The sequence below is a fragment of the Pteropus vampyrus genome, unplaced genomic scaffold (genome assembly GCF_000151845.1).
Source record: "Pteropus vampyrus isolate Shadow unplaced genomic scaffold, Pvam_2.0 Scaffold77, whole genome shotgun sequence".
NCBI classification, from domain to species: domain Eukaryota; kingdom Metazoa; phylum Chordata; class Mammalia; order Chiroptera; family Pteropodidae; genus Pteropus; species Pteropus vampyrus.
In genome coordinates this window covers 5,907,288-5,919,537 of record NW_011888858.1, presented here as the reverse complement: position 1 = coordinate 5,919,537, position 12,250 = coordinate 5,907,288, and the positions used below count along the sequence as shown (strand labels likewise).

General features: G+C 40.2%; 1 protein-coding gene across 1 annotated transcript in view; it reads left to right on the top strand.

Moving 5' to 3' along the window:
- Positions 1-12,250, top strand: part of CWH43 (cell wall biogenesis 43 C-terminal homolog) — a 52,931-nt gene that overhangs the window by 17,575 nt on the left and 23,106 nt on the right. Inside the window, exons 2-4 of the mRNA XM_011362653.2 lie at positions 1,963-2,164; positions 5,776-5,864; positions 10,144-10,401. Coding sequence (XP_011360955.2) covers positions 1,963-2,164; positions 5,776-5,864; positions 10,144-10,401 — 549 coding nt within the window. The remainder of the gene's footprint in view (positions 1-1,962; positions 2,165-5,775; positions 5,865-10,143; positions 10,402-12,250) is intronic.

Below are 12,250 nucleotides of genomic sequence, written 5' to 3'. Positions count from 1 at the left end.
GTGCAGGTTTTGTAGCAAAGAAAGTAAGGTTTGTTAGAGAGTTGCATGTCCCGGGGACACAGGCAAGCTACTGCTCAAAGCCTGGCTCCCCGGGTATCTTGGGAGTGCAGATTATATAGGGAAAAATCAGTAGTCATGGAAATGAAGGGAGTTGGGGTCCTTGGTGCTACTGACTGGATGATTGGAAGGAAATGAGATAATTGATCGTTGTGACCAGTTCTGGAATCAATCATGGCACCATCCTGTCTGGTCCTGCCCAGTGGGGTGGTTATTCTGCCTCGATGAGACTGGGGCTGAAGCACAGCTAAAGTCAAGATGTTGTCCTTAATCTAAAGTCTAACTAAAATCTATTGTCCTCTTGATTACAGACCAGAGGCTCAGTTAAACTTATGTCTTGAGGCTTAATGATTAAAGGAGCAGGCATACAGAGGATGGGGGATGGGAAGCAAGTGAGTCACAATGGCATCATCTGGGCAAAACCAGCTTGAATCGGAGGAAAAGACTATATTAAAGAAATAAAGTTTGTGTATAGTTACAACATCATGCAAGTAAATTGGTCACGTGACATTACTATTAATAGAATATTCAGATCTTGGTCTAGAGCCCTAATATATGTTTTATAGTTTGTAAAACACAAACATTTAAAGTGGAAACTCAGAAAGCACATTTCACAGGTACATCTGATAAGGATCTGAACTTCAAGGTGTCCTTTACATTTCTTGACTTCTGTTGTCTTCTTTCTTGCCTCTGTTTTAAATTTATGTGACCCAATTTTTGGTCCCTTCTTTTTTTACCCCTGTGCTCCCATTTACAAAACTCCAGATTCCTCACCAGCTTCTCCAGGATATCTGATCATACCAGGCTTTTTTTTTTTTTTTAGTTTTATTGAAGATTTGTTGGTCCTGGGGGCAGGGTCACCCACCATAATACACAGAGTATTTCAGCAAATTCAGCTTAGGTATCACTCTTCTCCAAAGAATGTCAGCTTGGCCTGTAGGCCTTGACCTCCCCTCCGTCTTCACCACCCTCTCCCCCATCCCCACAGCTTTCAGCTCTGCTCCTTCTTCCTCTGGCTCCTTTATTAGCAGAATGGATTTCTCCTTGTGAAATCTGGCTGCCAGCCCCATAGGTAGACCCTAAGGATTCCTTTTAACCTGCAGAGGGCTTCGCAGTGCTATAAAACATCTGCCCAACTTGCTTTCTGTTCCTACAAAGAAATTCTCCTGCCAGCATTTTCTCCAGTTGTTACATTTTTGTATGGTAAGTGAGTTATGCAGTGAGTTGAGACCTCTTGGGTAAACAGTCCTGGAAGTACAGTAAAGTTAAGGACACAGGTGCTGGAGGTAGACAGCCTGAGCTCTGATCCCAGTTTCTCTTTACTAGCTGTATGATCTTGGACAGGTCACCTGTTCTCTCTGGGCTTCAGTTTTCTAATCTGTAAAATGGGATTACTAATAAAGCGTACATAGTAAAGTTGTTGTAAAGATTAAGAGTCCATACAAAGGGCCCAAAACAGAGCTTGGCACACAGTAACTGCTCAGTCAATGCACCGTTATTACTCTGGGTACAGAGTGTTAGATGGGAAGCAGCCTGGTATACCGGAAATGTTCCACTCAGGTTGGACTGCATTTGTTCCCTGGACATTCCATTCACTTTTCCTACATATAGTTTTGCTCCTGTTGTTAACTTCACATGAAGTAAATAGCTTTCTGCATTTTCACTTGTCAAATTCCAAAATGTTTTGTTCTCCCTAAACCATTCCTGATCTAGCCTGTCTGAAATAATCTCTCCCACTGACTAGCTCTCAGCAGATTCTGCTTTGTATTGTAGTTGCATGTCTCATCACCCTTTCTAAAGTAAGCTCCTTGAAGCCAAGTGCCATCTTTTACTTGCTAAAAGTCTGTTATTAAATATAGAGGGTAAATTCCCATGTAACTGACCCTTTTTCATTTTTCATTCTAGATGGCGACTGCAATAAACCTGAGGAAAGAAGGACCAGGGAGGCAGCGAAGGGGATAGCCTGTAGACCACATTGGTTGTTGGCTGGGGCTGCCTTTGGCAGTCTCATGTTCCTCACCCACTGGATTTTTGGAGAGGTATCTCTGGTTTCCAGATGGGCAGTGAATGGGCATCCCAATCCAGGACCAGATCCTAACCCATTTGGGTGAGTTTGGGTTTGGAGGCAATTAAGAAATTGGTTGTTATGGCTGAAGGGAGAAACGCCTTGTTTGTTGAGCAGCTAGATCTGTGCCAGCCAAATGTTTCCTATTTTGTTTACTGTAGATATCAGAAATGTGTCATGAAATTATCGTGCACTCTGGAGATGAAGGATCCAGAAAAGTATTTGCTCCAGTGCTGAAGGATTACTGCAGAGTAGCTGAGGGAGGACGGAGGATTGTGCATAGCTAAGTAGGAGGTTCTGAGAGCTCCAACATGGGCACTCTGAGACTCTGAGGAATCTTCACAGAGAAGACCATCCTTATGGAAGGGAAAACATGGTGTTCCCTGGCCACTTTCTCCCTATTACAGTTGTGGGCATTTGGAAGGACAAGACCAGAGGGCCCTGATGAGAGACCAAGTTAGCAGCTTGGGCACAGTTCATGATTCTTGGCAAATGAGGGAAGCCCAGGGAGAGCTCTGCATCCTCTGGCACTTTGGGACCTGCACCAACCACAGGGCACCTGAGGAGTTAGCGGCCTTGAGTTTAAGTGTTGGTCCATGTGCTTGGTCCTCATTAATCCTTGCTCAACTCTTCCCGACACCTGTTTTCTTCCATGCCTAGGTCCAGGCTTTCATGTTAAAAGATTGGAGAAATCCTTAAAACATCTGCCTCTGATATCTGTTTTCTCGTATTGTGCTGAAATTCCCATATTTGGAACATGCAGCTGCCTGCTGGATCTTCTCCCAGCAGATATCTGGACATATTCCTCAGGTGTCTCAAACTCAGCATGTCCATGTCTCAACTCAGGAGTTCCCAGTCTCCAAACATGCTCTTCCTCCTCCATGCTTTGATTCACTCTGCCTCTCCACCCCATCATCCTTGCCAGAATCCAGCAGTCATCCTGGAATTCTGCATCTTCCTCATTTTCTGCATCTAACTGGGCCTTAAGTGTAGTTGATTTTAGTACTTCTCTTAAAGAATCTATCCCTTTCTTCCTGTGTCCAGCCATATCTGCTTAGTGGGGTTATCGCCATCTTTCCGGGCTATTGGTACTGTCTACTGATGCTCTCTCTCCGGTGTGGCCTTCTCTGCACTGCCCCAGAGTGAGCTTTCTAAAATGAAAATCTGACTCTATCACTCCTTTGCTTAAAACTTGATTTTTCCCCCTCTCATATCAGGTCACATGAGACAGGGTCTGTACACGCCCCTCCCTTACTTTTACAAGTGATCCCTACCTTATCCCTGTGCTTCACCTGAGCCAAAATAATTTTCAGTTCCTTAGAAGTGCCAGACTAGTCCAGTCCCCCAACTGCATGTACATGGGCTGCCTTCTCTGCCTGGACATCCTGGCAAGCTCTTACTCACCCTTTACAGCCCACCTCAAGCGTCTGCTCTGTGAAGTCTCCTCTGTTTATCTCCAGGATTCCTTTCTGCCTCATACTACCTTTAAGCTCCACCCCTCCCCTTATATCTCTTGTTATTATTCTGTATTACAGTTTTTAAAAATATTCGTTATTTGATGTCTTTCTTCCTTTCTAGACACCATGCTCCTTGAGGGCAGGGAATGAGAAAAAGAACCAATATTTATGTCTTAATCTGTGTTAGGCACTGAGCTAGGAATTTTATTCGGAGTCTTTATCTTTTTGATCTAAATGCTCTAGTATATGTGGGAGGAAGGGTGAGAGGGAAGAAAGGCACAGGGGAAGAGAGTGGAAGGGAAGAAGTTTATTCTCATGCATTTAGAAAGGAATTTCCAAAGTTCCCTGTTGCGTGGGAGAGCAAAAGGAGAACTAGACCGGGAACCCAAGGCCACACTTGAGGACTGAGTCCCGACTGGCCACCAGCAACTCACTGTCTAAGTTTAAATAGTAAGATTACATCCCTGGCCTTGTTTTCTCACTGTAAAGTGAGAGTTTCCTTTTCAGACATTTTCGTAATCCTGTATGTTGGAGTGAGACTTGAAGAGAGAGACGCAACTTACGAGACCAGCATTCCCAAACTGTTTTCTGTGGAATGCTGGTTTCTTGAGATGTCAATAAGTACTCTGAAAAAACGTCTTCTAGATCGAATAGGCTTAGGAAATACTGCATTTCATATTCCTTTCTTTGTAGTTCACAATACACATTAGCATATTAGAGACTCTTGGGTGTTTCTTAAATTTACTGGAACATGGAATTCCTTTTTTAGAATACCTATTAACATCTCATAAAACTGGTATTTCTCAGAACCCCTGTTTGAGAAATACTGCATTAGACCATCATCACCCTTGACCATCATAGCAGGAATTACTTTCTAAAATTCACTAGGTTTTACTTAAAGGAATGGGGTCATGGATAAGTTTTGATGGGATAAAGAGGTGAGAGATGGAGAAGGAGGTGAGAGAGAGGCTCAGAGGTGCTGAAGGGGGCTGGGAAACCAAAGGGTCGGTGCAGGTCGTAGACCCCGCGGGAACAAGGGGGCAGTGCGGTGTTCCAGTTTCCCGTCAGCACCCTCCCCACCCCCTTAGCACTCCGAACCCTGTTACTCTTACTCTTTTGTAGCGCTTTCCACCTTCTAATATCCTGCATTGCTTGTTAATTGTGTTTATTGTTTGTCCTCCTCCCCCCACTGGAGCTTGAGTCCTGCGGAGGAAAGAGATCTTTGTTCACTGATGTGTCCCAAACCCTAGAACGGAGCCTGGCACAAAGTAGGTCCTTGTAAACATTTGTCGTTGAATTGGGAATAGAAAAAGATCAGCAGTACCCTCCACAGCCCTTTGTCACGTCTGGTCTTCTGTGGATCCAGGATGATGCTTAACCTTAGGAGGGCAGCGGGAGCCTCACTCTAGATCCCAAAGGCCTTTTTGGGATTCTTGGTCCTACACATGCAACTGTGTCTGACCTCAGGCAGGTTCAGGTGCTCTTTCTCCCAGTGTCCACCTCTGAAAAATGGGGATAATAATAGCATTTACTTTACGGATTTGTGAGGATTAAATGAGCTAATAAGACATGTAAAAATCTAAAAAAAACTTGCCTTCTAAGTTATAAGTATTATATTTTTTTAGCTTAATTTATAGTATAGCTTAATTGAGTACCATGTCCTAGCTACTGTGGTTGCTGAATTTTCCCCCTAGAATTTAGTTAAATTCTTTTTTTCTTCCTCCTACAAGATTTTGTCAAAGTAGTGAAAGAATGAAATAGTGTGTGGTTGTTTTAAAAACACAACTATCAATTACTTATCAAACTGACACAGGTGCCAGGAAGGCAGAGACTGTAGATAAAAGCAGTATTGAGGTAGAGAAAAGAAAGGAAAGAAGCAAACTAAATAGAAACTATTCGCAATGACTTTTTCCATGGCCAGTGTGACTATAATTTAATAGTCTGAGAAAACCCAATTACTCTGTTGACACTAAGCGTGAGAGACTGCAGATATCATTTATTCCAAGTCAGAATTGTTGTTACCTCAGTGTTCCGAAAAGATATGACATTGGTTCCCGATGGGCTCTCCTCATCTCATTGGTTGTTTCACACTCATATTATTTCTTGGGTGTACCTAGAGGTATTTTTCTTTTTTATATATGGGACAGTGAAATACGATTAATGTCAAATGTCTTATGGCATGTCTTTATTTTACAGAGGTGCAGTTCTGCTGGGTTTGGTGAGCGGATTGATGCTTTCAACTTGCTCATGGTTTCCTGGTACTAGTTTAATCTGGTGGGTTACAGGTATGTGGAATTTACCTGCAGATATGCCACTCATTTAGCTTGGTTGTCCAATTTTTCTTGCAAGCATGTACACCTAGAGTGGAAGTAGAAGACCAAGGCAGCCATACAAATCTGTGCGATTGCCGAGTGGGCTATTATAACAAGCTGCAGCCCCCATAACGCAGATGTCACCATGATTACCAGTGACAGCTGGCTCCAGATTTCTGCCTTCCCCTATTTCATCTCTCCTTTCCTCCTACAGCTGTCTGATTCTGCCCTGACTATGCTGACATAATCTCCCCCATCTCCCAATCGACTTTTACAAGGCATATGTGTCAGGTGCCTGCAGATTTACCGGAGGTCTGAGGAGGTGGAGGGTTGCATGTCACCACGTTGCCAGACCTCCTCCCCTCTCCAAGAATCCTTGCTCTCTGGTTTTCAGGAATGTCCTCCTTTGGGGCTCCATGATGAAGTTCACTTTCTCTTTCTCTTGTATGTGTAACAGTTTAGCTTCTCACACTTCTACGCAGCTTTGGACCATCTCCTCCCAGTCGTACCCGTAAGGATCACAGAATATTCCTGAAGGCTGTCATACTTCAGGAGCAATCTACTTATTTTCCTACGGCTAAATTCTGTCCCTTTTCCCTTCCTCTTAAAAGGCAGAGATGGTTTCAGTGTTAAATAAAAAAATCCCCCACTGTGTGACAGAAGAAACACTATATTTGCTTTCTGTGAGGAGAGATATCCTTATACATATCAATTAAGCAGGTGAGCCGGAGTGCTGCACTAGATGCTGTGTGTGGGTTTGTGAGACAGTGTATCGGTAACTTTGGTTGAATAACACAATAGGTAAATTTCTGTACACCTTAAGCACCATCACCCTTGCAGGAGATGTATGTGTAATTCCAAAAGGTTGTTCGATGATGAGGATGACCCAGTTTTCCTCCTGGAGCTGTGTGAGTGACTGCAGCTGGTTGAGCTGTTTTTCCTTTTGCTTGTGTATTTTCTAGTAGGCATCCCCTATGGGGTCTATGGAAGTTTGTATGAATATTGGAGTAACCTTTCTTCTCATCAGAGAGACGCCTCATGAAATGCCTCAAGAAAACGGCTAGATAACTGTTAATACTGACTTTGCAATGAGTATATAGCTTCTTCATCTGTATGCAATTGGGAAAAGGAACATGAAATATGTTGAAAGTTTCTTCAACATTTATATTGTCTTTTCTCATGGAATATAAGCAAGATGCTTATTGGGCAAATATTAGCATCTTCATTTCAAATATGGGAAAACTTAGGTTCACAGACACATTAACTTAAAGAACAGAAAAGCTGTGAACTTAGTGTTATGCTTATATTTATTTCCCTAGATAGAAGGTCATACCCTTGAGAGTCAAACCTGATCTAGTTTTGCAGTCTCTCTAGAGTATTACATAGTAGTTTAAAAGACTCCAGGGGCAAGCAGATTTAAGGCACCTAATAAGCTATTTGCAGCAGATAGGAGAGCAGGGCCATAATTCATGAGCTTCATCTCCTTCTCTGGTCGCCTGCTCATCTGAAATAAGCTGGAGCTCACACCTAATTATCTAGGGATAGTGCCCACTTTTCATGTGATTCATCCCTGGAAACCACATCATAAAGCAGAGTATAGAAAGAGAAATCTTATTTTTTCATTGTACAGTTAAAGTTTGAAATCCCAACTGGGTCTCAGTATGAAATTAATTATGGAAACAACCAATAGAATTTCATAAACACAGAGAACTGAAATATTGATGGCAATTAGTAAAATCAAAGTTTTATTTTAAAAAGGACATAGATGTACTCAACACATCCAGAGGACCCCAGTGCACCATATAGTATGCCTAGTTTTACTATATGAAAAATCTGATCTATTGAAAACGAACATATTAGACATAAATGTTATTGGGATGTTCAATTACCATTAATTCTGTTCGGTGTCTTAGATGTTGTACAGATTTGGAGGAAATTATTTGGAAGGACTCAGTCTCAAACAAAAAGTTAAAGTATATAATTAAGTGAAAAAGGCAAAGTGACTAAGAGTGTGTGTCATTTGCCACCACTGGTGTAATGTGCATACATTGTTTTTTCTTTCTACACATAGGTTGAAAGGATACAGAAAATGCAAACCTTGGTTGCCTTTCCTAAGGGGAAGTAGCAAGTGACAACAGTCAAAGGGACTCTTTCCTACCTTTCAGATTTTGGATTTTGAATTTATAGCCTATTTAAAAATATAATTTTAGTGGATTAAAAAATATATAGCCTATGTAAAAATAGAAACTAAATTTAAGAGAAATTTTAAGAGCTGTTTTTTTTCCTTCCAGATAATTCTCTGTAGTAAGACAGAAGCAACAAAGTCTAATGCCTTTAGAATATCAAATTGACTCATTCTTTTAAAAAATAGTCATTGTAAGCAAGTAAACAGGAAAAATTCAATCTCATTAATAATCAAACAAGTGTAATTCAGAATATGATACCATTTTCATCATTAATTTGGCAAAAGTTTTTAGAAAAAATGATTTCGGCAGGGCTCAAAAGGTGAGACTTTTGGCAAAGTTTCTGGAGGAAATGAAGACCGGTATAACCTTTCAGGAAAATAATTGACTACAGGTAATGACACTTTAAAATGTTTTTACCTCTTGACCCAGTAATTGGACTTCTAAGAATCTATTTTAAGGAACAATCAGAGATGTAGTAAGAGATTAATTGACAAAGAAAGATGTTCCTCACAGTGTTAGCAGCCTCATCCATGGCCAACAATAGGGACATGGTGGCTTATGTTGTGGTGTATTTACCCAGAGTTATAGCGTATGTACATGAAATTGTTTGAGGAAAAAAATTAATAGCATGAGAAAATGTTCTTTCTATGTCACATGAGAAGCAGAATATAATCCTCAATATCTGGTATGATTTCATTTACGTAAAAATATTTCTATATAGACAGAAAAAATTTTGGAGAAATATATTGGAGTATTGGCTATAGTCATCTTAGTCTTAGGTGATCCTTAATTGTTTCTGTATAGTTCTGTATTTTTAAAAAGTGAATAGTCATTATTTTTGTTTTATTTCAAAATGAAAAAATTTTTCCTGTTATTAAAATAACCATGTCTGATCTAACGTGTTTGAAGGTCTCACTGTGGAGTTGAACTCTGCAGTTGTAGAGGGCCCTGGAATCTGGCTCTCGTGTTTATCTGAGTTACAGTCCTCTGAAGTGGGGAGGAATAGGTAGTCACATGGCATTGTCTTGTGATGGTGCAGGTGGAACTTACTGATGCATGTGAGCTGTGGGACACTAAGGAGCTGGCTGAAGCCACCTTCTGCTCCCCTCACCATTTTTTCCTGGAGATCTTGCCCCAGGCAGTGAGGCGTCTGCTATAGACACCCTTGAAGGGTGGGACATAGTGATACAACACTGATGGAAATGTCTAGGAAATATCATATTCTATGGAACAGTGTTATATTGATGGCTCCAAAATGGGGTGCTGTAAGACCATGTGTGCTTTCTCAAAGCTGATTTCACAGGAATTGGGAGAAATGTTAAGTTTTCTTAGGATAGGCTCAACAAATTAGCAAAAATTTACTAAGTGCCTGCTGTGGACCAGGCAGATCACACAGCTCCCAAAGCTAGTAGGCTGCTGGATAAGGAATGGACTGACAGCAGAATTGCTAAAGCATCGCTTCTACAGTACTGTCAGCCACATCTGAGGGCTGCGTGGTTGGGAAAGTCAACTTACTTATTGTAGGACAAGGAGCAGCATTTAAATAGATGGAAATTCCTTTAGAATGTTTCTTAACAAAAACGTTCTAGATATCACACTGATTCTACATGATACATTTTTCTAATGTCCTGGATCTGGCTGGTTAAATTAAGTGGACATGATTTTGGTATTACAGGTAGTACCAAATTTTTTCAGTTTTTATTGCTCTTATGATCTTAACACAAATAACCTAAAAATGCCTTCTTCCCTCCCCACACCATTCCTGAAGAAATAGCACTGGACTGCTATTAAAATAGATTTACTAGACTCACATTCCACTTCCAGTTGTGCAAGTAACTATCTGTGTGACCATTAGCAAGTCACATTAACCTTGTAGACCTCAGGTTCTCATTAGTGTGGAGATTGGACCAGTGTGCCCCTGAAGTCTTTTCTGGCTCTAAATGGCTGTACATCGGTTGTCCTATAAGCTTATTATTCTTCCCCCTCTGCTTTTTTTTTGAGCAAATAGAAGAGCCTATGTATTACTACTTTCCTGTCTGAGTCCTGTTTTTTTCTCTTACCAACAGGAGCGGCTGCGGCTGCGGGTCTCTTGTACCTGCCCACGTGGGGAGCCGCTGTTTCTGGCTGTGTACTCGCCATCTTCACAGCATCCATGTGGCCTCAAGTGCTTGGACATCTTATTAGCTCAGGGTCAAGCCCTGGGAAAACCATGACCATTGCAATGATATTTTATCTTCTAGATACATTTTTCTGTGCATGGTGCACAGCTTTTAAATTTGTCCCAGGAGGTGTCTATGCTAGAGAAAGATCTGATGTGCTTTTGGGTGAGTACATTTGGATTAAAGTAATAACTACTAGAAAATACTCTTCAGGGCTCTCACTGTGATTTAGCACTTTACGCAACTGGTGGAAATAAATAGGATGATCTTGCCTTTCTCATTAAAACAGAATCTCTCGATTAAAAAAAAGAAATCACTGGAGAAATGTCTAAACTGCTACTTAAAAACAAATTTCTTATTTATCAGTGAGTTTCAGTATTATTTATTACTACAAAAGCCTTTTAAGTGAATTAGTTGTAAAAAAGCAGGTTTAAGTCATAATAAAGTATGAAAGAGGTACTATGTAACACTTGTATTATACGATATGTTGGGAAAAGTTGTGATCATTATACTCACATTGCTATTTCAGTGGAAGGCATGTAATTATATATAGGAATTGTGATTTTTTTTTTTGGTTCTGAATTTTATCTAATTTTTATTTACCTTTTTTTACCAATAAAATATATTTCGTATATATAAATCTTAGTGTGAATGAAAAATTCCCAAATCATAAATGTATTTTCCATTTCAGTGGTTATGAACTTATGTTCAAAAATTAAAATGTCAGCAGCTCACCTTAGTATCATACTTAAAAAATTTTCTTTTGGCAATAATGAAATTACTGCTGTACACCGGACATACACAAATCAAGTGTCGCATATTGTTTTAGTTTAAGTAAAACATAACAGATGCTTCCAGGATAAAATCTTTGAAAAATGAGGAGCCAGAAATTGTTAGTAGGGGGTTCTGTTCTTGTTTGCTCACACGTTCATTTTTCCATTTGTTCATTTATTCATTAAAAAAATTGTTGCACACCTCCTGTGTTCTAAGCACAATGCCTCATGTTGGAGATTTAAGAGAAATAATGTCCTTGTCCACCTGAAGCATCAGTGTAGTAGGGGAAACACCATACACAAGTTAGACAAAGGCTTATGGAATCAGAATTGGGGCAAGAGCTGTGCAAAGCTCTAGGCTTCCGCGTGAGTCCCTTTGCAGATCTCCCTGTGCCCTTGGTATACACCCAGCTACTCTGTACTCTGTACAGTTTCACATAAACTTTTCTATTCCACGAGCTAGATGTCTGTCAGGACAGGCTGACTTGGAAGATATATTTTTAAATTACATGAAATATTTAAAATAACTGAGAATTTGATATTTCTGGCAAATACCCTGGCTACATTTCCTCTGTGATAATCTTGGCTTTGCAAACTTTGTATTTCTTCTGGTTTCTTTCAGGTCTGTGTACTCTGTCCTGCTATATCTTCCTGTCCAATGCCCTGCTTTTTTCCTACTGCCGCTTGCTTAGGGGGTCTGCCATGTGGAGAAAACGAATGAAAGTAAGAGCCATTCTAAGCATAAGTTTATTTCTTTTGAATGTTATAAATGATGTGCTTTTTTGAGTTCCTTCTCAACTAAGAATTTTTTTAGTAAGAGTGGTATTATAACGATAAGGCATTATAATGATGAGAAATGTTGGTAATGTTCAGAGTAGCTTTTAATACAGTTGAAAAGAATCTGTATTAAATTAGAAACTAGTTATAAATTTATTGTCTAGGTTTCTTTTGCTAGTTCCTGGAAATTGCACATAACTTTTTTTTTTTTTGCTAGCTTTCTATCTAAGCTTAACTTTTACGTGACATTTCCTAATTTATATATTGTTGAATCATACTTCTGTTTCCATCTTCTTATATACAATCTTAGACGTATGTAAACTTTACATGTAACCTACATTGTAATGCATCCCAATTGAGCTCAACTCTGTCGCCTGGCCTTATTGGCACAGTGTGAGTTCTAGCATGCATCCTCTGAGGACCTTGTGCCCAGAATATCCATATCCCAGGCCAGAAGTATTGCC